The sequence below is a fragment of the Mycteria americana genome, chromosome 16 (genome assembly GCF_035582795.1).
Source record: "Mycteria americana isolate JAX WOST 10 ecotype Jacksonville Zoo and Gardens chromosome 16, USCA_MyAme_1.0, whole genome shotgun sequence".
Lineage (NCBI taxonomy): Eukaryota > Metazoa > Chordata > Aves > Ciconiiformes > Ciconiidae > Mycteria > Mycteria americana.
This window is the reverse complement of record NC_134380.1, coordinates 5,838,805-5,866,100: the sequence shown is the minus strand read 5'-3', so window position 1 is coordinate 5,866,100 and position 27,296 is coordinate 5,838,805. Positions and strand designations below refer to the sequence as shown.

Sequence of the window (27,296 nt, the reverse complement as noted above, 5' to 3'; positions counted from 1 at the left end):
AGCATTGCCAGCGCTGTAGATCAGAGGCAGGCAATCTGAACTGAACTGTAGCTGAGCTAAGTTAGCAGCACTAACGAGAACAAACGACATTTCATAAAGATTTCTTAGGCTGCTTTCCAGAACAAGTATCACGGACTCTCCAGCTCCTGGGGTGTTCGGTTCTCTGCCATCATCACATCAACACAATTCTTCCAGCACCAAGGAGACAGAGATAGGAGCCACACAGCAGACTTCTAAGATTGCTCATAAATGCTTTTGCAAAATGGCTTGCTAGCCCAAACAGTACTAAGCAGTCGTAAATATCCAAGTTCTGGAAAGCAAGAGCTTTCCACCCCACATTTGTTGCCCCCCCACACACTCACCCTTAGCAGCACAAGAGCACCACACTCATTTGGAGAAGCAGGTACAGGAGCACGGAGACAGGAATCTGCCCTACAAACACAACCTTTAAAAGCTGATCTTTTCAGTCCCTTATTTCTCATCACATCTCTCCTGACAGCAAACACTTATCAATGCCAGATCAGAAGAGATTAATTACATTATCACAAGAGAAAGTTAAGGTTCATGTCAGTCACCATTGGGCAGTAAAGTACACTCAATAGTAACTATCAGAGGTAGGGTGGGTGATGAGAGCGGTCTACCCAACTGATTATGGCCAAGAAGGTCAAATGCAGTTTGTCAAACCCAACATGTAGGGCTCACCATCAGTTTCCAACCATCTCCACAACCTCTAAAGGAAAAAAATAGCTTTGCAGTGAGTGCTCACTTTACAGCAAGTATGCCAGCTATGGGAGTTCTCAGATAAGAGTATTTTCTCTACAAAACTGCCTTGTTTGCATGGTTGTACATATGCTAATCAGAAAGACTGCTGTAAACCGAAGAGAAAGCAACTGCGTGGGGCAGAAACAAAAGAAGCCAAAGCATCACTGTGAGAGAAACAACATTAGGTGTGAATACACAATGTGTGTTTGCACCTGAATGCCAATTAAACAGCAGCATACACAGGATTAGTGCAACACACACTCAGGCCACACTCACTATGCCAACATAAGACATAATTCAACTCACAATTAACTATTGTGCAAGAACAGAGAGATTCCAAATGGTAACCAGTATCTATGGATGGCAATCTGGTACTAAATTATGTTACTGAGAACAGGAAAAAAAAAATACAGACAGAACGATTAAAAGGAAGCCAGGAACTTAGCCTGGATTTCTTCCAAAGCTCAAGGTGTCAACACTGGAAAAAACCCAGAAAGAATCCTCCAATTAAAGTTTTTACTCATGAATTACAGTGACCACATCAATTACCATTTTTGTGATATTTATTTCCTATAAATTATTAATCTTTCTCTAAGATCCCCAACAAAACAAGAAATATGAGAGCGGATCACATAATACTCCTGTGAAATACGAAGTGTGCTCGATAAGGGAATTGTTAAGTTTTCATCTAACACTTGGGCTCAGATAAAAACAGCCTCAGGAAAGAAACATTAATACCATTCACCAAGGTACTCGAGACTGATCAGGGCAGCCAGAGCCAATTCTGATCAAGAAAGCATGGCGTGAGCTGGAGTAGGTGCGGACAAGGGCTGCAGGATGAGCAGGGAAAGAGCCTATATGGCAAGGAAGTTAGTGATATACAGTCTGAGGGTGAAAGGGGGGAAAACGATTCTGCTTCACCGCATAATAGCACATTTATAAAGACAAGAAGCTATTTAGGAGGCAGGTTTGCTTTTTTTACAAGAAGAGATAGGTGTAAACTGCTTGCACATTTATGCTAGAAATTACAAATTCTCTCATCAAGATTGGGACAGCTTCCTAATTCAAGAAATCAAAGCAAACTCTTTTTATGACAGACCTTCCCTGATGGATACCCGAGCAGGCTGCTGCTCCAGTGATAGCAGGGACTGGCTCAGGATGCCCTCGCGAGTACTAGCCTGGAGCGCTCACGAGCAATCACAGGGAGTTCCTGCCCGGCACACATTTTATTATAGTAAAGTCACCCTGTACTTAGCACTTGGCTTTATCGTTACAGGGCAGGTTTCGTTTGTGAACCAAATGAGACATTTCTCTGTCATGTACCAGCACAATCCCCAACACCACACAAAATTAAATAGAGGAAGTTTCTAGCCCCAGAATCAAAGGGGCAAATAAGCCAATTCAGCTACGCAGGTCAGATGTTCTGGGTGAAAAGGTAGTTACGGAGCCAATAACACACTCTGAATCTGATTGTCTAATTTTTACACATAAAGTGAGATCTCAAAACATTGACAGCTGGCACATTAGGATGATAAAAATATCAATTAATATATTAAAAAAATCCTGAAGTTTCTTCCTAACCTAAGCAGCCAGGAATTCTGGTATTTCCTGTGCAGTGTCACCTTCTCTGCTGTGTAATTCTGCAAGGTGCTCTCTTCTTTCTTGTATTTCAGGAATATACAGAGGTGCATAGTCTAGGAAGCAACTTGCTCCATCCAGGATGCAGCTTGCTTCATCCTGTGAAGTTTGCTCCATTTCAGAAAGCTTCCACAGTCAGGATAATTCAGGTCTATGTTCATCAATCACAAGCTGCATTAAATATACCCCAGGGAGGAAACATTATATACTACTACACCTCCTTAGGAAGAGCTTCCCAAGCTCTTTGGAATACACCCGAAATGTTGGCCAGCCCACCTCTTACAGGAAGCAAATGAATCATCCACATCTGCAGACTTTAAAAAAAACAAAACCAGAAGTTTTCCAGGAAGGACAGAGATTCCTCCCTCTCCCCCGCTCCCATTTTCTGCTTTAAACTGAAGCCCACAGACAATTCACTAAGATGAGATTGTGCTTCAGCACGGGAAACCAGAGCAACTTTTACAACCTGTGGCACAAGGACAGAGAAAAGGCTTCTGACAGAAATTGCATGTGTTAAGGACAAAACAAATATGAAGAGGCAGTTCATTATGTATCATTTCCAGCCAGTTACACAACTGCATAGTAACTCTAAATTTAGAAAATGTGGCTATTTTCTCTCAAGACTAATGCTGTTTCAAGGAACTTGGACTCAGATGCTGAACAGAAGCATGAATATTCTTGCAATAGTCATGAGAATTATTCACTTGCATTAGATATGTAACCCACCTTCCAAGGAAAAACACCAACTTTCATCTTCAAAAGCAGACAGAAGGGCAAAGCCAAAGGACGAATAGGGCCTTGCTGGAAATCTGATCAACTCTGAACAAAACTATTAAGCAGTGCTCCACGCACACTCGCCTCAAATACTGAAAGGCAAAGGTGTGAGGGCAGAGGCCAGCAGCAGCAGCCACTTGAGATGGGCAGCAGCCAGGAAGGGCAGCAGAGCCCCACGCTGCAGGGGCCGAGACCTCCGACCCCTCTCAGCAGCAGGTAAGGCAGAAGTGGCCATTTTAGTGCCATGTGGAGTAAAGCCGGATGAAAGAAAATACAAAGGCTCCTTGGTGATCAGAGTGCTACTCAAGTTCCAACTGTGTTTCAGCGTAGCTGCTGCCAACAATTTCACTGAGGACTGAGATCTAGGACCGGTTATTTAACAATATATCTTGAGCCAAGAGGCCCGAAACACCCACTTGATTCTAGAACACTGCTATGAACTAAGTTAACAGCATACATCTAGGCTGCTCTTCACTGATTACATTTCTTTCCAACCCAGCCCTGCAAAACTCACAGCTCAGTAGATTTATACCTAAACTAACTTTTAAAAATGCTGGGTTACTCAGTTTAGCTACTCACATGAGTAAAATCAAATCAACTTGAGTTCCTCAATAGCAAGAGATACAGTATGCCATCCAGTTTCCAAGCATCCCATTTTACACACATGCTGAATAACCAATGTATTATGGTTTGGGGTGAGAATGATTTGCCCAGACAGAAGTCTCTAGCTATAGCTGCACTAAGGAACGTCAAAAGTTTTTCCACCATCCAGACATCTCATGCTCTCCAGCCTTGATCAGAAAGGGTCAAATGCAGAAGGCACTGGGCAGCCACCAAAAACACCACCAGGGCCTGGCAGCACTGGTGCAGGCTGTCTTACCCAGCGTCACCTGAGGGGGAAAGTTTTTGTCACCTTTCCCACACGAACAGCCAAAGAGGCACTGCCACATCAGAGCCCGGAAAACACTTTGAAGATGAAAAGTGCTACTTACTTGCTAAGTATCCTTATCAGCAGAGAAGCAGCACTGTTTCTTACAACCAAAATGATTCATACGCAAAATTATTTTATTCTCAAATAAGTTATATCCTTTCAAAAGTAGGTAAAAAATAAATCAGCATGATGGAACTAATTTCAGCTCTCCCAGTATTAGCGTATTTCACTAAGCAGAAGGTTCATCGTCCACTGACGAATGAAAACTGTACCCTGTCACTTCAACAGGAACGATGCACCAGGAACTCCCAGCTTTGGGCTAAGAAACACAGTTAAAAGCCGTAAGCTCCTCACCTTTTCAGCTAGTGATTAAATAGCCCTCTTCACTTGGCAGTCTCCAAACCCCTCCCTCACAAGCAGAAAAGCTAATAGCTTTACAGGCAGCGGTACGAACAAACCACAGAGGCTGTGTTTGATGTGTGCTGAATGCAGAACCACATGGTACCGCTGTTGCAATTTTATGGTACAAAATGAATGCTGTTTAATAGACCAAGGGCATAGCTACCTAGTTTCTCTTCAACTCAAGAGACTGTAACCAGAGGCTGTGAAGTGATACCACTGCAAATGCAAGCTGAGCAGGGTTTCCTTGTTTCAAATTTACTCCCATGAATTAAATTTTTTCCTGGCCTGGAAGCTACAGTAAGATACCGAGTGCTCCTGTCCTCTCCTAGCCTGCTTTCCTGCAAGTCCTTGGTCTCACCTCCTACCAACAGCCTTCACGCTGCCCATTTGGTTCACAAAGAGTTACAGCACCAGCTGTTGAGGAAAGAAACAGAGGTCATGATTTTAAAGACGATGGCAAAAGCAGGGAACAAATGCAGCTTTGCAATCACAAAGAAGCCTAACTACCTACCTAGAGCATTCAACATCTCTCTGTAGCAGGGAGCTACCCCTTGAAAAACTGGGCAAATTATTTAAGATGTAGCTTGATGCGTCTCACTTTCAAGATCTCGGCATGTATGCACAAAAAACATTTTGTATCTTGGCTTCCACCTGCTCCCCTTATATACCCAAGCAACCTTCTACCCCATGCCAGAAGCTAATAGAGCCTCATTGAGACAACTGCTCTAGACAGCACTTCCACACATCTCTAACTACTCGTTCAAGTTTAGACCAGCAGGTTAGTAGACGCATGGTGCACGCTCTAAGCTCACAGCATACAGGTGTCAATACTATTTAGCTTAAGTCTTCTCCATAACCTGAACTGAACTGCACTGCAACCTCCTCCACAGTCAGAGAGCTCCTCCAGTGCGACATGCACCTGACCCGTGGAGAAGGATGAACGAAGCATAAAGGTAATGACATTTCTTTAAAAAAAAAACCAAAAAGCACAGTCTAGTGTACAGAGGTACAGATTTCTTAGTCTTAAAATCTGACCACTCATGATTTTGGCCTCGACCTATATGTCATATTCTGTAAGAGAGGAATTCCAGCTGCAGGTGCTTATCGGATCTCTCTCTCCATTACATTGCTTTAAACCCTACACAATTCAGGGCAGAAGACAAATGTAACATCACCTGTACTTCCTTTTACCTCTCCCGCACAAGCACATATCCAAGATACAGTTATCAAGCCCACATCCACCATCAGTATGTGTGTTTGTTTCCATCTACACCACGCTCTGAAGATTTCAGTCCAGTAAACATCCACTGTTTCCACTTGGACCACTTCCATTGCCTGGTCCAAGCACTCCCCAAAGGCTGGGACAGACAGCGCAGCAGACGTGACTCCGTACGCACAGTCAAACGCACAAGGTAGGTAAGAATAATCCTGAAATGCACAGTAAGAGATGCTTTCTATCAAGAAACACAGCCGAGCCCACAACACATCTACCTGCACGAAGCTGGGCTGCGTGTGCCCTGGCTTACCACCACAGGCATTGGATCCTCCATGAAATTCATTCAGTACAGACTGAAAAGAGCAATAAAAGGACACCTGTCAACTTGAAACTCAGGCACATCTGAAAGCACCGTGGCTATCATAGTTATCAGTAATCCCCACCACCTCTACTGCCAAAACCACATGTGTTTGATAGTATTTGATGTTTCTAATCACCCCTTACAACCATTATTGCTCTACCCCCCACATAGTCTCCTGCTCCCTTCGCAGGAACACTTAACATTCAGAAAGAAAAAAACCTTATCAATATCTGCCAAAGGTAAATCCCCCATCCAGTCCCAGGACCTTGCCATTAAGAGAAATTGACTTTTGCTGAAGTTCATTAACTTTGCAAATTCAAGTTAGCAGAATATTTTGGTTTCGGCCACAAACATGCACACACCTATTTAGCAGCCTAACAGCCAATAGCAAATGGAAAAAACCTCAAACATTACCATGGAGTCTCCCTATGGTGGGTTTTTTTTGTTGTTGTTCCAGAAGATGGAGTTAGCATCCTCCTAACTTGCCACAGGTCTAAAGGTCTCCGGAGTGGGACACACCAGCTATGCAAGGTAGAGTCTGAACTGAGTTACAGGTCAAGTGCTCCAGAGCATGACATAAAACGAAGAAAGAAACCCAAGCTATCATCTCACATCGCTCAGTTCCAGGAAACTCAGGACTGACAACCTCAAAAGTAAGTGCAAAGATTTCAGACGAAAGCAGCAGCTCCTGTGCTTACAATGACCCATTTGAGCAAAACCCCAGCACATGGTGGGAGGTAACAGTGGAGTGGAAACAACGAGGCAGGTTTTTTCCTAAGTAGCATTTAGGAAGGTGTCATCACCTTCTGAGCCTTTGAAATCCCCCAAGTAATTAAACAGTCAAACAAGAGGAGGCTTTTAGCTTTGCAAATGCCAATTATTTCCCAGCACCAACACAGATGCTGAACATTAAAAATAGTGTCTTTCCTCCGAAGAAAGGAGAGGAGCTGAGGACAGCTGCCATAAGCAAGCGAGACCTTGCTCCAAAAAGCATCTGTCAGGCTTCTGCCATTTAACTTCAAGGAAAAATCTTCAGCCAAAAAAGTAACTTTATAAAATTGCTTAAAGCCGCTTCTTTGTAGACGTCTGCATTGGAGCTGCATCACATCAGCAAAGGAAGAACTTGTATGAGAAAGTTGCAGCAAAATGCCTCACTCACACAGGTATTTCAGAGCCTGTCACGGCCTTTGATCGATTCCTTCCAAAGCTTTTAGTGCACATTAGTTTGTTTACTAGTCCTAAGAGCATTACTAATTTAGCTTTTTTTTTTTTTAAGCTATACCAGCACATTGAAAGTGAGTGCCCCTTGGAAGAGAGTGCATCACAAAAACTGCTTGCTTGGGGAGAGGTTTTGTCCATTTTAAAAATAACACTCCTGTCTAGATTTGGAATAGTTATAATTAATTGCTTAGCCCAGGTGGCCACTTGCAACTCCTGAATTATCAATTCACTCTGCACGCTGTACACAAAGCAATTCTCCATACAGTAATAGCATACACTATTTAGTGCTCCTGAGATTTCCATACTGTGAGTTGCGCTGGATTCCATTTTTGCAGTAAAATATTAATGATGATCCCCAAGTCTGTACTGCAAGAGCCAAACAAATCAAAGTAAAATGGGGAATCGACTCAAGGGTACATAACCTTGCAATGGATACTCACAGGATGGAAAGGTCACCCATTAAAGTGGTTCTATTTTACACAGAACTGCAAAAATTCCAGTAAGCCTTTTCTCTTCTCCTGTCTCTAACGGCTACAAACAGCAGGTGGTTTCAAAGAACCCCCCTGGGAGACTAACTGAAATGTCAGATGCAAGAAGAGGGTTAGATACAGCTTCCTCGCACAATAAACCCCAATAGTAATAGTTTATGGGCATTGGGTTTGTGGGCTGCAACAAAACTAGAGTTCTGCACTATGACCAGCATTTCCTCACAGCTCCTGGAAAGGACCCCTGCCCATGCAAGGCAGAGCTATCCCTCCTCACCTGCTGCAACGCACCCACGCTGCGTCGCCACACTTCCAGACGGTGAATGCTTTGCCAGGTTTAAAGGCAGAAGATTTTTAAGCCTCTGTTTTCATCCCTCAATTGCAAATAGGTTCCACAGAGTCACTAGCTAGGATTAACATCTGAAGAGCGCACACTGGTGGGTTGGGATCCCAGCAGTGAGGGCTGAGAGTGGCTGTAAAGGGAGAGAGAGGGAAAACACAGACCTTCAGTAAAAGGAAATATTTCCTTCTCCTATAGTATAAGCACAGAAAGATCGCAACTTAAAAGTTTAGGTCACAGCAGTAACTACATGGCAGAATTCAGACAAGAAACAAAATACTTATAAAATCTTGAAATGATGCGAGTATAATGTCTTCAGAAACTTCTCCTGCAACCTTGCATTCATTACTCAATATCTGGGGTCAAGAAATTATAGCGGTGAAGGGTGGGAAGGAACAGAAGGGCTGTGTGGGATGAAGCAGAGTTGAATTCATAGCAAGACTTGTGGAGATAACATCAGATAATTTCCAGCTAACAAGCTGATCAGCCACTGGATTATGTCTGAGGAGCCCTGATAGTGTGACTCTGTTTCCAAAGCAAAGCTGAACGCAGTTAAGAGAGCCACCCAAACCAAGTCGTATTCTGGACCTTACAAAACAAAAGGCTGCTAAAAACTTTTTAAAAAAAATTGCACCTTGACTCTTAGGGCAGTCCTGGGGCCCTATAGGGTCCCCTACACATAAATTAATTGGCACCACACGTGCATACCACAGCTTCACACCAAGACGCTAGCACAAGCATTCACTCCCCGAGGCAGACACAGAGCAGGAGGCAGGGAACTCAGAAGCTGGGAACTCAGCAGCCTGGCTGGCTGAAGGCCTTTAGATAAGGTGCTGAAATACAACACCTGCACTTTCCATTTCCCCCAGCTGCAGAAGAGACACATCTGCCTCACACAAGCTTTGTGAAAATTAAAGGTGGCAGAGAGCTCTGAGGCTTTCAGGTGAGAGGCAGGAGGAAGGGTAGCAGCATTTTAAAGCACCCTATAAGCCTTACTAATATATAATATGTTCTAGCATTTTTGTAAAGTTCCCAAAGGCAGCTCAAGTGTGCAGCAGAAATGCTAACCTACAGCTGAGAAATCCTGAAACTAAAATTCAGCTGGGTCTCAAGTACTCCTGCTAATTTGTTAGAAAAAGCATCAAGTGCTCACACTAGTTTGCAGTACTTTCACAACCTGAGTTGCAAATTACATCTAGCAAACAGTACCACGAAGACAAGAGATGGCTTTAGCCATAGAAGAGGAACTGCTCTTCAGGTTTGTTGGGTCAGGCAAGACATGGATGGCAAACATACTTGGAAAGGGAAGCCTTCTGCTTCCAAGACTGCTTGGGCTTTACAATATTCAGCAACAATGATTTCCCAGTGTTTTGAATGGGGAAAGTAGTCATGGAAGGCAGGAAAGGAGCACACGGAGCCAGAGGGTAAGAAATCCTGGCTCTTCTTTTATTCACATCATTGTCATGATACTGCTAATGACTATCAATGCGGGAATCAAAGGCAGGAATGCACACAAATAAACCACTTATTCGGTTGGAGAAGCTAGTGTGGCTTTGTACCAAATCCTAGCTCTATTTCAAGAGAAAGTTTCTATTACTTATTAACATCAGTAATTGTGTGCTTGGGTTTAAGCGGTAGTCTGCCTACCATTTCCAACAGGAGAGAGCAACAGCAAGCATTGAACTTCTAGAAGCAACAGTAAAGTGATTAGCTTACCTATTCCCTAGCTGAAAAAAAAAACCTATTTAACCACCCATAGTTTAAAGAAAAGACAGGAAAGCTCTAGGATTATAACTGGGCACACAAAGCTGCTTTTGACCTTTGCACTGGGAGCCGAAGGTGCTGTTTCACTATCCTCAAAATTTGCAACAACTTTAATTCTCCCCTTCCTCGGTTACAATGCTCGCTCTACCCAATACATATGCCAGGGTTCATAGATCTTAAAGTACTTGACAAACAGGAGACAGACAGGCACCCAGCCTTCTACATGAAAGCAGGACATACATGGATGTTTTGTATGTATTCTAACATACAAAACATACAACATTTTGTATGTTTTCTAACATACAAAACAGGAACACGATGGCAGAAGATGGGGCTAGTGAAAAAGCTCTGGCCCCAGGAGCACCTTTACCCTCTGCCCATTGCAGAATTAAGAGCTCAGGGAAATAAAAGGAAATAAAAGGGTGCAACAAGCACCCTACTGAATCCATGGTTTGGCTGTGACCAGGACAGGTTAACATTTTTAAGGATGTCAAACAAGAATCTCACAGCCAAAGATGCTAGGGAGTCACAGTCACAGCCAAAAGATGTATCTGCAGATAACAGCAGGAAACAGCACCCAAAAGCCAACAAACTTTAGGCCCGGGACAACCACGTGGTGCCGATGGTTTGTACCTCTCCCAGCGTGGACAATGACAAGCACGTCAGGCTTACCTGGCTGGTTCTCACACAGTGTAACACAAAAAGGGCTGGGTCAGCAGACAGCTAAAAAACCTGATTATAACCACGAAATGCTAAGTCCTGTGACATGTTTCCAATGGCATCAGATTTGTTTTTAGCAACCCTGAGCTGCAGTGCAGATCGCACACAATGCCTCTCAATTTTGTTAGTGGGCTGCTTTTCAAATGGAAAAATCAATATGATAAGTACGCCTAAATTCCTCAAGCACTGAGGAAACTTCTCCCCAGGGTCTATTATCTGAGTGGTAAAGACACCTACACCAGAGGAGAAGGACCACCAAAAGGAAAGACAGACAGACCGTTTATTTACATAACTGTGTTTCATTTCTGATCCTCCCCAGTCTAGCTTTTTCTGATATTGAAAAGGGTACAGTTACCAAGCGACTAAAGTCAGAGCTAACGCTTCTGGATTTGGGAACCCAATAACAACTCCTAAGTCCGTGTTTATTCACCCAAATTGAGGCGGCTTTGTTTAGATGCTGAAAACCACACTCAACTCGGGACAAATTTTTGCTGCAACAGCACACGAAGATTTTATTGGAAAGCTGCAGTGATTGAACTGTGGTTCTTTAGAGAAAGAAGGCTTTTTTTTTTTTTAAGGTAGAAATACATCACATGGCAGTATCTTTTCTGAATACCTGTTTTCATTTTCCTTATCTCCAACCAGTCACGTGTCTAATGACACTACTACCTAAATTTAGCTCATTCTGTTAGCACTTGCAATCCTACCGATGCCTGTAGGACTGCAACACACCTTCCTTCCTCTCAATCTCCCCCCTCTCCTTTGGCATACGGGGCCATTTCTGAACCAGCAAAGCAGACGGCATACCAGAAGCCTCCCGCTTTCGCCTGCCACCCCAGAAGAGCACTCGGACCCGCTCCGCTGCAAGGACAGCGCAGGCCGCCTGTTTTGTTCAGTGCAACGCCCATTCCTCGCAGGCCCCTTTGTGCTATATTACAGTGCCCCCTCGCTCGCTTTTGTCTCCGCACTGTCAGCCACTCTGTGCGGAACCCCACGCCAGACGAACTTTGGGAAGTGGGAATAGTCTAACGCCGACCTGCACCTTGTGGCTCTTCAGATATAATTAAGATTTACGTATGCCTCATCAGTGGGGGGTAAACGCTCACGTAAACAAGGGCAGATCCAAACCACGGTTACTCGCCACTGAAATCTTTAGCTAGTCGAGGTTTCCCTATTCGGCCGTTGACTCCCCTGACACAGGCGATGACAACGCCGTCCAACACAGGCAGGGATACTGGCCAACATCCCCAGCAAGTAAGAGGGGTCCGGCAGCCCGCTCAAATCACCTTCACAGGCAGGCCTCTCCTTATGCCATTAAATCCCAGCGCCCCAGCGAAACAGCCGTGCTTTGCCACCAGCGGCATCCACGCCGGGCTTCCAGAAGGAGCGTGATGAAGGCAGGGAAAGGGATTTCAACCTCCGGAGGACACCGTCCACCCTCCCCACGCTCAGAGCGCTGCTCGCCGCCACCGGCGGGCGAGGGCAGGGGGTAATACGGGAGAAGGAGCGATAACCCCTCGGGTGCCTCCAGAGCAGCCAAACACCACAGCCCGCGGGGAAGGGAGCCGGCCGGCAGCCCCGCAAACCGGCAGGCCGCGCAGGCCCCTGCCCCGGGAGGCCTCCAAGGCGGAGCCCCGGCCTTGCGGCCGGAGCCAGGCCCCTCGGGGGGGGGGGGGGGGGGGGGACGGGACACCCCCCACGGACGCAGAGGCCGAGCCAGGCCGCGGGCAGCCCCCCACCCCGGGCGGGAGCCGGCGGTGCCCGAGGCCGCCCCGGTTACCTTGGTCTCCTTGACGTGCTGCTTGATGCCCTCCGGGTACCACTGCACTCGCACGTAGCCCCGCCGCAGCGGGCTGGCGCGGCCCTCCTCCGCGCCGCCGGTCCCGGGGCCCCCCGACTCGGAGCCTCCCGAGCTGGCGGCGCCGCCGCCGGTCCCGCGCCCGCCCTCCTCCTCCTCCGAGTCCGAGTCCTCGCCGTGGATGAGGCGCACCAGGCCGAACCGCACCGAGCCGCGGTAGCGACCCGACACCAGGTCGTGGGAGAAGAGCAGGCGCTGCGAGCCGCCCGGCGGGGCCGGCAGGGGCAGGGCGGCGGGGGGGGCCGGGGCGGCGGGGGCCGGAGCGGCCGGGGCCGCCTCAGCGGGCTGGTCCGCCATGGCGCCGGGCAGAGCGGGAGAGCGCGCGGCCGCCGGCGCAGGCTGGGGGAGGGGAGGGGCGGGGCGGGCAGCGCGCAAGTAACGGCCCGGGGGCGGGGCTCGGCGGGGACACGCCCAGATCTGCGCCACGCCCACCGCGCGGGAGGGGCGGGAGGTGACGGGTCCGGACCTGGCCGCGGGGGGTGTGCACTGCATCACCCCCGGGACCCCAAACATGGGGGGCTGCACTGCATCACCCCCGGGACCCCAAACACGGGGGGTGTGCACTGCATCACCCCCGGGACCCCAAACATGGGGGGCTGCACTGCGTCACCCCCGGGACCCCAAACATGGGGGGTGTGCACTGCATCACCCCCGGGACCCCAAACATGGGGGGCTGCACTGCGTCACCCCCGGGACCCCAAACATGGGGGGTGTGCACTGCATCACCCCCGGGACCCCAAACATGGGGGGCTGCACTGCGTCACCCCCGGGACCCCAAACATGGGGGCTGCACTGCATCACCCCCGGGACCCCAAACATGGGGGGCTGCACTGCATCACCCCCGGGACCCCAAACATGGGGGGTGTGCACTGCATCACCCCCGGGACCCCAAACATGGGGGGCTGCACTGCGTCACCCCCGGGACCCCAAACATGGGGGCTGCACTGCATCACCCCCGGGACCCCAAACATGGGGGGCTGCACTGCATCGTCCCCGGGACCCCAAACATGGGGGGCTGCACTGCATCGTCCCCGGGACGGGACCCCAAACATGGGGGGCTGCACTGCATCGTCCCCGGGACCCCAAACATGGGGGGTGTGCACTGCATCACCCACGGGACCCCAAACATGGGGGGCTGCACTGCATCACCCCTGGGACCCCAAACATGAGGGGTGTGCACTGCACCATCCCCGGGACCCCAAACATGGGGGGCTGCACTGCACCATCCCCGGGACCCCAAACATGGGGGTGTGCACTGCATCATCCCCGGGACCCCAAACATGGGGGGCTGCACTGCATCACCCACGGGACCCCAAACATGGGGGGTGTGCACTGCACCATCCCCAGAACCCCAAACATGGGGGGCTGCACTGCATCATCCCCGGGACCCCAAACATGGGGGACGTGCATTGCACCATCCCTGGAACCCCAAATATGGGGGGCTGCACTGCATCGTCCCCGGGACCCCAAACGTGGGGGGCTGCACTGCATCATCCCCAGTGTCCCCGGTCACTGGAGGGGGGCAGAGATGTCCCCAGCCATGGTGCTCAGCTGGAGTGGCTGATGGGTCTCGCCCCAGAAGCGTGTGCACCTCTACTATAAAAAGCCTCGACATTGCAGCCCAGATGCCGGTGTCTGCACGAGGAGGGGGTACAAAGCCCACCCACTGCCCCTCACCCCCACCCGGGCCCTCCCTGCCCTGCCAAGACGGCCGCCCTGGGCATGGGGTGGGGGTCCACCCTGGCACCCAGCACTGCCCTTTGCTGGGAGGTGCTCTCCAGCCAAGAGCAAAGCCCGGTCTTGATTTTATGGTTGCTAGAAGCCCTCATTAGGGTGTGCAAATGAGCCAAATATTTGGCTTCAGTGACTCTAATGGTGGGGGTTTTCCCCTCTATCTGCAGGGATTTTTGAAATAAAATGGTTTCTTGAGTGGGTCCCACTGCTCTGGCATGTGAAGGGCTAAAGGAATCCAAAACAGCCTTTGCTGCCTGTCCTTAACCCAAAGTCATCCTGTCTCTTTGCTCCCTAGATCTCCCCACGTGTGCAGCGCTGGCTGGAATACCAGGAAAACGTCCCAAATCCTCAGCCTGACTTGTTTTGGTGCAGGAAAACCCCAGGAGCGGCAGAGCAGTGTTTTCCCTCTTTCCCTCTCCCTCCCACCAAGGCAGGGCTGCTCTGCCTCGGTTGGATCAACCAGCCAGCTATCATTGCTCCTTGCAAGGTTTCTCCTTTTAGGAAAAGCCATGAGGATAAAGACCTGCCCGTGCTCACCTCTGGGATTCACCACCCCACAAGGGAGCAGGGACCCTCTCCTCAGGCCTGCTGGGATTTCCCAACCTTTCCAACCTTCCCTAAAACCCTGGAAAGCAGCTGGCAAGAGGCTGGGGCAGACGGGTTGGTGCGTGGGTGAGGGGTGCGTTGGGACCTGGCCGCCGTTTCAGCTCTGCCCGGCTCCTCGGGTATCCCCGGGGGTGGGCGGCAGGGCAGCAGGATGCTCTAAGTGATGGTGAAGTACAAACTATTCCTCTCCTGCCTCCAAATCAGGGAGCTGCAGGCGGTGCAGCACTCTCAACACCTGCCTTCCACCAGGCCCCCGGTCAGCCCGACCTCCACGCCAGCATTTAATCCCTTGCTACAGCATCATTTTAATCAGAGGGGTATCGTGTTGATGTGGTTCCCTGCTGGAGCATTTCTCAGCATCGACCCCAAGGATAAGGAACGGAATAGAGCTAAAAGGGACCATTGGGTGGGAAAACAGCAGCATACCCTTGGGGAAAGACAGTTTAAATATCCATTCAGTGCCACGTGGCTATACAGCTGTTTGCAGGGATGTGCTTCTGGGAGTACAGACCTCTGTCAGCAAGCCACGACCTCTGAAAAGTGAATGAGGCAGAGTAGAAAGGCAGAGCTCAGCACTTGCTGAGCACGTGAGTGCCTCTGGCACGGGGATTTCACCCTCTGACCATCGCTGTGCTGGAGCAGGGAGCGAGGCACATCTCCCCAGGGCATACAGTCAGCCCACCTGGAACTGAGGTGCCGGCCTCCCTCCCTGTGAAGCCAGGGAGAATTGTGCCTTTGTGGGACAGGATGAGGCCTTTGGGATGGGGAGAGGGTGCCATCTGGCTCCATTGGAACGGCAGCGTGTTCTTCTCAAGGTTTCAAAGCCCAGCTTTATCCAGCATGGCGACGCTTCTCATCATCTCCTTAATGTACATCGTAACAGCCGCTAATAAAATATAGATACACGTAATGGGCATAATCATGTGTGTAGATGGAAACTGTCCCTTTTCAGAGCAATTACATGCTGAAGAGCAGCGGTGGGGTTTCAGGTAGCCACAAATAGCCATGCAAACAATCAAATTATACAACCAGCCGGGCTCACAGCAGGGGGATTTTAATGGGGACAAGTCAGGGCTGTTTGCTTGTTAGCAGGAGTTGCGCTGGGTGTGTTTTTGCACTGTGATCCCAGCTGGGGCTCTGACTTGCTTCCATCGGGAAGTGGCACTGAAGGAGAACTCATCACTTTTTCAGGATACACCAGCCCGGGGCCTGGACTGCCACAACACTGATGTGCTTTGGGCACGTTGCAGTCCCTGGGTGTTGAAAGGAGCATCTTCCATTCAACAAGCCAGGCTATTTGGATCTCCACTGAGGGACCTCAGCAAGTCAGACTACCCTGCAAAATACTAAGGCAAACCCAAGAAGCATTTTGCGTACATGTTGGGTTTTTGTTTCTTTTTTTTTTTTTTTTTTGAGAATGAGACTGATTCAGCAGGAGGTCTTGAACACACAGGACTTCTGCAAAGTGACACACATGAGCAGCTTCCCCCTCCTCCCCGTTTAGGGACAATTCCTGGTGTTAGGCTGTTGCGGGAAGCATTGGCCTTTACTCTCTTTGCAGGTGAACATCCTCCCTGCAAGCAAGCTGCTCGTGTGATCTAACTGCCTTACCTGCCTCTGCACCAAGATATTGGTGAAAAGCAAGCCCTGTCCTTCCTCCCTGGGACCCAGCTAGTGCTGGGTGCACCTCTCATGGCGCATCTTTGCACGGGCCTTGTGGGGGTTAAGGGGCAGGTGCTGGGATGCCTTGTCAGGGTACCAGGGTTCCCACTGGGTGCTGGGGTGCCCACAGCGTGCTGGGATGCCTGCAGGGTGCCAGGATGCCTGCCAGGTACTGGGGTGCCTGCTGGGTACCAGGGATACTCACAGGGTACTGGGATGCCCACAGGGTGCTGGGGATGCCCTCAGGGTGTCGGGTGCCCAGAGGGTGCCAGGATGCCCAGAGGGTGCTGGCATGCCTGCCAGGGTGCCAGGATGCCCAGAGGGTGCTGGGTGCCCGGAGGGTGCTGGGATGCCCACAGGGTACCGGGATGCCTGCAGGGTGCTGGGTGCCTCCAGGGTACCAGGACACCCAGAGGGTGCCGGGTGCCCAGAGGGTGGTAGGGATGCCCGGGGGGTGCCGGGTTGCCTGGAGGGTGCTGGGGATGCCGGCAGGGAGCCCGGAGGGTGCCGGGATGCCCGGAGGGTGCTGGGCGCCCAGGGGGTGCTGGGGATGCCTGCAGGGTGCGGGGATGCTCTCAGGGTGCCCGCAGGGTGCGGGGATGCCTGCAGGGTGCCGGGTGCCCGGGGGGTGCCCGCAGGGTGCGGAGATGCCCACAGGGTGCCGGGTGCCCGGAGGGTGCGGGGATGCCCGGAGGGTGCCGGGTGGCCGGGGGGTGCCCGCAGGGTGCGGGGATGCCCACAGGGTGCCGGGTGCCCGGAGGGTGCCGGGTGCCCGGGAGGTGCCCGCAGGGTGCGGGGTGCCCGCAGGGTGCCGGGTGCTCGGAGGGTGCCGGGTGCCCGGGGGGTGCCCGCAGGGTGCGGGGTGCCCGCAGGGTGCGGGGGTGCCCGGAGGGTGCCGGGTGCCCGGGCGGTGCCCGCAGGGTGCGGGGATGCCCACAGGGTGCGGGTGTGCCCGGAGGGTGCGGGGATGCTCGGAGGGTGCCGGGTGCCCGGGCGGTGCCCGCAGGGTGCGGGGTGCCCGGGAAGTGCCCGCAGGGTGCCGGGTGCCCGGAGGGTGCCGGGTGCCCGGGGGGTGCCCGCAGGGTGCGGGGTGCCCGCAGGGTGCCGGGTGCCCGGAGGGTGCGGGGGTGCCCGGAGGGTGCCGGGTGCCCGGGGGTGCCCGCAGGGTGCGGGGGTGCCCGCAGGGTGCCGGGTGCCCGGGGTGCCCGGGCTGCGGCGGGGCTCTGGTGCCACCTCGTGGGCTGCCGCCTCCCGCCGCCGCGCAGGGTCCGGCCCGGCGGCTGCGGCCTGGCGGGAGGGAGGGGACGGCGCCGGTTTGCGGCCCGGCGGGGCAGCAGCTTTGCTCGGCAGCCCCAGCGCCTGCAGACGGGGCCAGCCCGCCGGCCTGGGGCGGCTGGTGGAGCTCCTCGCCCAGAGGCAGGAGAGCTCTCAGCACCCCTCTGCTCTGCTGTGCAGCTCCTCCTTGGCCAACCCTGCCGATATTTTCTTCTTTTGCTGCTTCCCAGAGGCACGCGTGTTCCTGTACCACCCCCACCAGCTGCTCGGAAGAGCTGGTGCCTTCAGAAAAAGTAGTTCGGTGTAGAGCTTGCCGCTCGGTTCCTGGGGAATGTCTCCAGACCCTCCTGCAGAGACGGGCTGGGAGTTTATCGCTGTCATGCAGGCAAACAGCTTAGCAGGAATCACTGTGTCCTGAGCACATCGGGGAACAGAAATACTAGCAAGTGACGCAGCATATGGCAATCTTTTGTCCCGTCTTGGTAAGCCCAGCAAATCTCCTGAGGCTGGGCAGGCAGGGGAACGCCTCTCCCCTGCGAGAGGGGCCGCTAGCAGTGCCCGGTGCCCTCCTCCTGCAGGGGATCACCCAGCCCTTCCCTCCTTACTTCTGCTGCCCTGATCAAACACCTCTGGCCCTTCCCGCAAATGGCCTCAGCGTGGCATCACCTCGTATACATATAACTTTATGCAAGGGCAACCACCCCTCCACTCCCTCCTCTCATCCTCACCGCTGAGACCAAGACCTTACCAATTCCCTGATGGGGCTGGTCCAGGCCCAGCCTTGGTCTGGAATGCAGGATCTGGCTTCCCCATAGGTGGCATCTGGTCCCCAGCCATCTCCACGCAGCCATCTCCAGCAGCGTGCCGGGGCTGGACCACAGGCAGGAGAGCACTTGCAGAGCCAGGAGAAGCAGGGTGCCCCAGCGACACATCACCCAACTCCCGTGTCCCAAACCCAGAAGTGGATCTAAACTGGAGATCTGGGGCGGGAGGGTGGGGGCTGCCTCTGCCAGACCCCTTCCCACCTGCCCAGCCCTCTCTTCCCAGAGGAGCCCCTGCAGCCCCCGCTGAACCCCATCCCCCTTCCTCCCAGGGATTGCATCTTGAGTGGCCGTGACCTAGTTACAAACTACCACAGCCCAGCAGAGAGAAGGAAAGGAGGCTAATCACCGCCAGTGCCTGTGCTCTAGGGAGGGGATAAACGAGGTCCCTGCCGGTCCCGGTCCCCTGCCTCCTGCTTTTGACTGAAGTTGCCATGGCCAAGCAGACATGGGTGAAACTGTCCCCCAAACTGTTTGTACTCTTTCCTCAAAGGCCCACGTAGAGGAGTAACAAGATCCACCAGCCCTGCAAGGGCATGTGTTGATCTAGTGCAGGTCAAAGCCAGAGTTCAAAGCCTCTTTCCCCTGACCATCTCTGGGATCCCAAACAAGCTGTGAAGCAGCAGCCCTTCATCCCTTCCCCAGCTCCCTCTGGCTGTCTGTGGAGGGAGTCAGCCCCGTGCCCTCACAGAAGAGGCATCAGCTGCACTGATGGGCCAAAAGGAACATGCCAGAGGAAATCCACGTACGTGTATATTTGCATATTATATATATATTAACAGTTCAGAGCACAGAGCAGAACCAGCCCCTCTAAGGTCTATTTAGAGCCTGGGGCTGGGGTCTGGCCCCTGTCCATAGGAGCCCCATGTTGCTATTTCAAAAGCACATCAGCTTGCAGGCTCCTAAGCCTCACTGTATGCCCGGCTCCAGAGGAGAGGCTGGAGGCACACTGGCTTCACAGGACCCGCTGGCGATTTTGAACTGCTCTTGGAAACACGAGAGGGGAGCACCGGGGGATAAAATCAGCAGGTAGCCAGCCTGGCAAGTGCTGAGAATACCGAGTATGTCCAAAGAGCCGCATCCTGTGGTGAGTTTACAGCAATGACGAGCACTCGCACGCTGCCTGTCCGTGGCAGCTGATGAAAAGGCAGGAGACAACGGAGAATGAGATCAGAGCCTGTGGCTGATCTTGCAGCGATGCCAAACTGCAGAGCCCTGCTGCCACCCCTGTTATGCCATTGCCAGGAGAAAAGCGTCACCCTCTTGGGTATGCGGGTCCCGACGGCTAAGCCAGGGGAAGGTGTAAAACAGGGACGTGAGCAGAGTGTCTAGCTTGGTAATTATGTGAATAATTATGTGTGTTTCGGAGAGAAACCTCCCTGATGGTGCCACGTGGGAGAGGACCCTGGTGCCACCTGCGTCCCCTGTGATGGCAGACCCTGCCCCTTGAGGCCACGGGACTGCAAAGGCTGCAGCCACCAAAAGCAGCTTAATGTCCCTGAGCACCAGGATAACCGGGCACCGCAGCGGGGCCGGAGGCAGAGCACAGCACAGCTGGGGAGCCCCTGGGCTGCGTGTGTGCCGCTTCATTCCCCAGTCCTGGCAGAGCGGGGGGACGAGCCGTGATTCACCTGCCTCCCACGTGCCGCCCCTCGCTGCAAATCCTACCCGGAGATAATCGCCGTCTTCCTGAGCGGGCACCCCAATGGAGGGACCAGCCTGGCTGCGGGGCCGGAGTGACAGCTCGGGGCTCTTTGAAGATGCTGAGGGAGCTGCTAAATATGTAAATCTCAGCACACTGCTGTGGCTCGCATTTAATGGGGTTTTTGACCCTCTGTAGCTGTGTAGGAGCAGGGAGAGACGGACCCAGCTAAAACCACCGAGAGCAGCATCCCCGCTCGACTATTCCGGCCATAGGCCAGCCTCTGCTCTGCTGGGCTCAGTTTTAATGGCTGGGAGTTGCTCTGAAATGCCATTTCTGAAGAGCAGAAATCTGCTGGGTTGTATTTCTGTTTTGATTCCATGAAAAAAACTTGAAAAAGGGAGATAAGGGTGTAGCCCCAGGTCACTTTGCCCATGGCTGGAAACTAAAGCAGGTCCTGAGCTCCCCTGGAAATGTCTCCGGTGGAGCAAAGCCAGCTCTGCCTCTTGCTCTGGGCTTCTTTAGGGCTGCATCTGGTTCATGATGATAAAGATGATGCCAACATTTTTAAATTATTTTTGCTGACCTTCCCAGTCATTTCCTATCTAGGAGCTCACGCCTGGGATAATCTCCTTTTTATTACACATGTCCTGATGGGGACAAATAGTGCTGGCTTTGCCTATCCAGTTTCTTATGTAATAGCTCCCAGGGACCGTGGGCTGTGTCGAGGAGAGATGCTTGGTCTTTGGAGTAAGCTCCTTGGGGCAGAAACCTTAGGTCTGGCCCCCCATCCTACAAGAAGCCAGCTGGTTCCCCTGAGAAACTCCCCATTGCTCAAGCCCAAGAGATGATCACGTCTGGCACAGCCTGCAGCCTCCCCATCCTCGACACAAAGAAAGCCCATCCACCCGCGGCAGGGCTGCCTTCAGCTTCCTACGAGCTCCCGATGCCGTCAGAGAGGTCTGGACCAGGCACAGTACGTTGCTCTCCTTTCCTAGCTAAGTCCTCTGCTCTCCCTGCCCGGCCCACAGCGGGCACTCAGTCCACAGCAATCAGCTAAATGCTTTATCCCTTTGCAGGCAGTCACGCCAGGGGAAAAAAAAAAATAAAGCCTGATGGGATCCTTTTGCTGGTCTGTCACCTTAAAGCCTCTCACCTCTCCCTGTCTTTCATCGGGGTTATAAACTCCTTAGGATGTCATCACGTGCTCCAGAAATAACAAATATATAAGCAAGGGCTGCAGAGGGTGCAGCAGACAAAGAGGAGGGGAGGCAAAACCCCGGGTCCTCCTCTCCCGCCAGCTGCGAGGCAGCACCACCGGAGCCAGCCGGGCAGAGGAGCGGCGCGGGGTCCCCGTCCGGTAAGCACCCACCTTTCTGTTGCATCCCAGTGGTACTAACAGCCTTGGGGACAGCTGGTGGTCCCGCGGCCACTGCGACTTGCCAGCCCCAGTATCCCAGGATGTGGGGAATTGCCCCAGAGGGGAGGGAGGTTGATGCATGGAGCTTAGCTTGCCTGAAAAGTGACTTTGGTGGAGGTAAGAGTGTGACTCTCATCACAGCCCCTGTCCCATCTCTACACGTCCAATACATGCTATCAAAACCTGGGTGTAGGGACTCTTCTCACCGAAACCCTCCGTGTTCGGGGTGTGGGAAGAATTCGAGCTCTTCTGCAAAGAATATTTGGCTTCAGAACTGGGTGAATAACTCCTTACTACCAACTCATTTAAAAATTCAAGCTTCAAATCCAGGCAGACGTTCATAACATAATAAAAAGATTACATTAGGGGGGTACTGTGGACTTGCCTGTTTATTTACATGTGAGCATCTCTCTGGACCATGCGGATGCTTTGGTCTCTAGTGCACAAACACAAGCGAGGGGGGAAAATTTACAGAGTGAGCTTTTGGTACACTGCTATGTACACCCAAGTGTATGGTCAGGCTCATCTCAGGCAGGTCTGGTAAGGAGCTACGGCACAAAATTTAGCCTGGGGTATGTGACTTGCACAATATACGTGAGGCTGTGTTGGAGCATGGAAGACAGATGTCTTGAGCCAGGGGGAGAGGATTTTCCTCCTCCCTCTGGTTCTCACTTACTCCGTGACCTGGGGCGAGTTTCCTTCACCTCTGCAGGTCAGATGCTTCCCAGGTGTAACTGCACTGCTGGTACCCCCATGGCCACGCAGGGCCCAGGCTCAGCTCCAGGGACAGGCTGGGGAGGGCGGCTGGTTCCTCTGCGCTCTGCAGGCTGTATGTATCCCCCCCCCCCCCCCCAGAAGACTTTTGCATCTGCAGGGAGTTGAGAAGCAAAGCAAAAAGTTCATTTTCAGAAAACAAACACAAATCTATCAGCCCTCCAGCTGTATAATCTGGGTTGCCAGGAATAAAGTGCCAGAGGGGAAAAAAATACAAGAAAACAAGCTAAGGAGCAGCCTTTCCCCATCACCGACTTCTGCTCCGGGCTGTTGCTGGTTGGGGTGTCAAGAAATTTCTAAAAATAGCTGGAGGGATCTGATTGCCCTTTCCCAGTCATCTGTAATGGGAACTGAGCAGCCACTCACACAAGAGGTTTTGAACCTCCCCCCAACTCTGTGCATGTCCCCGTAGAGAGTTTCCAGTATTCGCTTCTTTACAGCCTTTGTATGGTCTGGGATAACGACTTGTTCTTGGACAGTGACCTGGCTAACAGAGGCTATCGGTGAGCAAACCTCCCGCTCCATAATTCCCACGGCAGCTGAAACGCCAGCCCTGCCCGAGGCCGTACTCCGCTGGCCGCTCTGCCCTGGCATCCCCGCGCAGCCGTCCCTGGGCCTGATCCAGCAGCATGCCCAGAACTTGCCCCAGGCACTCAGCACCACCAAGGATCAAACCACCGTTGCATTTTCTAGGTACCCAGAGCCTACCCGCTTGCCTGCTCTGGGATTTATCCAGGTGGATGAGCTCCTAATCCAATTAGCAGGATGAGGAGTTCCAGAAGATTTGATAATAAGCTCTACAAACACTACAACCCCCCAACACCCCGCTCTCCCCTCCAGCTTGGCCACCCCATTGCTTCCCTCATACATTGTTCCCCGGAGCATGAACCACCCATTCCCAGCACCATTTCAGTTAGTCCTAGGTGACTAGAGCTGGCATTGGGGAAGCTAAATAATTCCCCCACCAAAGAAACCCCCTCTCCTTGATGGACCCGATCCCTTAACTGCATATCCACTGCCAAACCAGCAATTCTTTGAAAACAAATCACAACGACACCCCGTCTCGCCTCGGACTGGGTAAAACAGGCGTTTCAAGCACCCAGCCCTCGGCATTTCAGGATGGAAAATTCCCAGCTTGCGCTGGTTCTGCCCTGTGCAATGTTTGTGCTGGTAATGCTTTTGTTTCTATAAATCCTATTAGCTGGAGGCAAGCCTATAATTAGCAGGGAAAGCCAGCACCTCTCAAACAATAATCAAAAATGACCTGGCTTTGCTGCAAATTGCTTGAATATCGGGCTGAGCAGGGATGGATGGGTGGATGGCTCCGGGAGCAATTTCCACTATTTCTGCCTGTGGGCTGCCTCTGCTTAGCAAAGTTATTCGCTCAGTTTGTGGTTCTCTCCGGATTTATTAACTTGGTTTGCTCACACGTGAAACCAGAGGCAGATTGAAGCTACAGGCTCTGATCCAGGCTGAGGGATTTGGCTGGGCTGTGCAGGACGGGTGCTGCCGGATGAGCTCGGGGGCCAGTCACCCCCCCGGGGGAACCGAGGGGTCTGGGGTCCCACGTTGCAGGTGGCTCGTCCCGGGATGGGCTGTGCCCAGTGGGATCACGCTGCCTGAAGCTCCCGGGGCAGGGGGCAAAGCCTGGGGGCACCTCACCCAGGCAGGATGCCCGAGGCTTGTGGCCACAGGAGGCACCCACTCGTCCTGCCACGGACCCACCTCAGCTCTGTCTGTGAACGTGGACGTGACCTAAGAGCCCAAGAGGGGCTAAGCTGTGTCGCTTACCTGCTGACTGAGCCGGAAAAGGGAGCAAATCCCAGCAGCTTGGGCTGCCCGACATGTCCGTGCCGGGGCACCGCAGTGCGCGCATGGTGGCCCAGCACTGACCTCTTGCTCGCATACAGCCATGCAGCAGCACAAATGCAACAGGGTTGCAGGGAACGTTCACCCAGACAAACTTATTTTCCAGCCGCTTGGCTTCCTGCAGCCACATCCCACCCTCCTTGTCTGCAGGGCAGCGCCTGGACTTGCCCTGGGGCTCTCCTGCCCATCCCACTGCCTGGCTTTGCCGTGGGTTGGGAGATGTTGGGCAGGATGCTCAGCCCCGTGCCTGCTCCCCCTGCTCCAGCTCTAACAGCTCCTGTCCCTGCTCTGTCCCACCACCCAGACCCCTAGCTCACCACCGGGCTTTTGTCCCCCTGGTCCCTGGGGCCATGGGTTTGCTACAGCCCACGGCTGGTGCCAGGCTGCCGGTCCCCAAGCACCGGCCCCAGCTCACAGCGATGGCAGAGCAGCAATGGGGTCACTGTGGGCGGGTATTTGCGCTATATATACACACACACACACATATGTATAGGAAAAAGGTGGCAAGCAGCCTAATCCTGTGCGTGATCAACAGGTATTTTCGGCAGCTAAGAGTGCTGGAGAAGATTGGCTGAAATAAAGGGTGCTGCGCCGCTGCCAGGGCCAGGAGTTGGCAGAGGCTGCCCCGAACAGAGGGAGCGGTGGGAAGCAGGGCAGCAGCAGGAGGAGGAGGAGGATGTCGGCGCTCAGCACGTTGCCTTTCCTGAAGCCCGTTCACCTCAAGTCCCCCCGAAGCTCGCCCGGGGGCCAGCGCCGCCACACGCTGCCCGCCAGCGAGTTTCGCTGCCTCAGCCCCGAGGATGCCGTCAGCGTGTTCGAGATTGAGCGGGAAGGTAAGGGGCTGCCCCGGGGAGGTCCTGCCTGGTGGTGTCGGCTGGAGACGCCCCGTCCCTTCCCTCCACCGGTCCCTCATGCTCCTTGGGGGCACGCCGTGGTGGCAAAACCCCCATGCATGCCCTTGTGGGTGATGAGGGAGGGAGCCAGCGGCTGTGACTTGTGAGCAGGCCACCACGGGCTCCCTAACGAGGTGGGGGAGGCTGTGATTAAGGAGTGGGGAACCACGGCCCTCAGCTCACCCCGCTGCCCGGGGTGGGGATGGCGGGAGGCGATGCTGGAGCAGGACCAGGCCAGTGGGGAGCAGCTCTCCCAAAACAGCCCTGCCAGAGGCGAGCGGAGAGCAGAGGGGGAAGGTGGGAGGAAGGACACCATGCTCAGCCTCCTATTGCACCGGGGCACTTTGAGATGCACCCCCAGCAACCTCCCCCCTCCCCTCCGTCCCAGGCACCCCCAGCTCCCCTCACTCAGACTCACCCGGCCCATTTCTCCCTCCTCTCCAAAGGGCAAGGGCAGCTGGGGAGATGCCAGGAGGAAGGGTTCATCTCAGCACCCACTGCTGTAGCCCTGGAATCAGCAACGAGAGCGGGGAGCCGGTCCCTGGGCTGTGGGGGCTGCCTCTGGAGGAGCAGAGCTGCTCCCTGGAGCCATCCTGTGCCTTAGAGCTCCTTTAGACCAAGTAGGCAGCAGGACACAAGCCATCTCTCCCCATCACATCCTGCTTTCCCCCCTACATCAGTGCTGGGGGGTTGTCTGGGTCCCCCTCGCTGTGCTCACCACCGTCGCCCTCCAGCCTTTATATCCGTCTCCGGGGACTGTCCCCTCCACCTGGATGAGATCCGCCACTTTCTGAACCTGTGCCCGGAGCTCTCCCTTGGCTGGTTCGAGGAAGGGCGGCTTGTGGCGTTCATCATCGGCTCCCTCTGGGACCAGGACAGGCTCAGCCAGGTAAGAGCCGGACCCTGTTCTTCCCGGCTCGTGTGCTGGGAGAGGCACTGCCAGAGCCTGGGGACAAGGAGAAGCTCCCTGGGGCCCTGAGGCTACTCGCCAATCTTCTCCCAAGACTAACTGCTACAGGGCTGCTCTGGTGGAAATGAACTTTCTCATTAATTAATTTTACTGATGCTGTTAAAAAATATGCTCAGTAATTCCCCACAACATTCATTTTAAAATTAAAAAGCCCGCAGGAATGATGGGGGGAGGTGAACGGGGATGGCACCAGGACCCTTATCCCTTCACGGAGGACATGGGCCCTGGTTCATTGGGGTGGGAAACCAAGACGCAAGCAGGATGGGACCCCCTCAGTCACACTAAACCCCCCCCCCCTTGGCAGGCGGCGCTGACCCTGCACAAGCCGCGGGGCACGGTGGTGCACATCCACGTGCTGGCCGTGCACCGCACCTTCCGGCAGCAGGGCAAGGGCTCCATCCTCATGTGGCGGTACCTGCAGTACCTGCGGTGCCTGCCCTTCGCCCGCCGTGCCCTGCTCATGTGTGAAGATTTCCTCGTGCCCTTCTACCAGAAGTGTGGTTTCGAGGCGCTGGGTCCCTGTGAGGTGACGGTGGGGGAGCTGGCCTTCATCGAGATGCAGCATCCCGTGCGGGGACACGCCTTCATGCGCAGGAACAGCGGCTGCTGAGCCCCCTCTGGTCCAGCCCTGCCGGGCAGGGGCTGGAGAGAGGCTGCAGGGGGGGGATAAGAGGCTGCGACCCCTCTCCATCCCCGCCACAGCTATACATCTTCCCCAGCTGGCCCTGGCTACAGCTGCTCCCTCTGCCACATCTGCCTTCCAGCCAGGAGATCAGCTCAGTCCCATCCCAGCCCCGCAGGGCTGGGGACAGAAGTCTCCTGCCTGGCCCCGCTGGAAGCCCTGACCCCCGGGTCTCTGCCAGCAAGCCCGGGCAGGCTGCAGGGCCGCGTGCCCCAGGGGATGGAGAGGCACTGCCCCAGGAGCAGCTGGGGGGGCTCTGCTGGTTTAGGGGCACTCACAGCCACGTTTTGCCGAGACATCCCGTAGAGCCCGTGCACGCTCCTGCCCCCAGCCCTGCACCCTCGCCCACCACCACTAGTGAAGCACACCACGGCCAAGCCCTCCCTGAGCAGCCCCCAGACCAGGCAGGACTCCCAGCAGCCACCCCCCTTGGAGCACCCCCCCAGCCCACGGCCACCCCCAGCTGCACGTTGCAG

General features: G+C 53.6%; 2 protein-coding genes and 1 long non-coding RNA gene across 3 annotated transcripts in view; 2 read left to right on the top strand and 1 right to left on the bottom strand.

The window, feature by feature from the left end:
- The window catches only part of UBE2O (ubiquitin conjugating enzyme E2 O), a 68,138-nt gene extending 55,332 nt beyond the window's left edge, over positions 1 to 12,806 (bottom strand). The window contains exon 1 of the mRNA XM_075519166.1: positions 12,395 to 12,806. Within this exon, the coding sequence (XP_075375281.1) occupies positions 12,395 to 12,769 (375 nt within the window). The 5' untranslated portion in view covers positions 12,770 to 12,806. The remainder of the gene's footprint in view (positions 1 to 12,394) is intronic.
- Positions 1 to 27,296, top strand: part of LOC142417916 (uncharacterized) — a 480,711-nt gene that overhangs the window by 364,546 nt on the left and 88,869 nt on the right. The window lies entirely within an intron of this gene.
- On the top strand, positions 24,952 to 26,748 carry AANAT (aralkylamine N-acetyltransferase). Its single transcript, XM_075519065.1, has 3 exons — positions 24,952 to 25,108; positions 25,903 to 26,057; positions 26,443 to 26,748. The coding sequence occupies exons 1-3, from the start codon at positions 24,952 to 24,954 to the stop codon at positions 26,746 to 26,748; spliced, it is 618 nt and encodes a 205-aa protein (XP_075375180.1).

Bases quoted from the DNA above. Each gene is read 5' to 3' on its own strand.
- AANAT (XM_075519065.1), top strand. From the start codon at position 24,952: ATGTCGGCGCTCAGCACGTTGCCTTTCCTGAAGCCCGTTCACCTCAAG. The intron at 25,109-25,902 runs GTAAGGGGCTGC...GTCGCCCTCCAG, and splicing joins GTTCGAGATTGAGCGGGAAG to CCTTTATATCCGTCTCCGGG. The intron at 26,058-26,442 runs GTAAGAGCCGGA...CCCCCTTGGCAG, and splicing joins ACCAGGACAGGCTCAGCCAG to GCGGCGCTGACCCTGCACAA.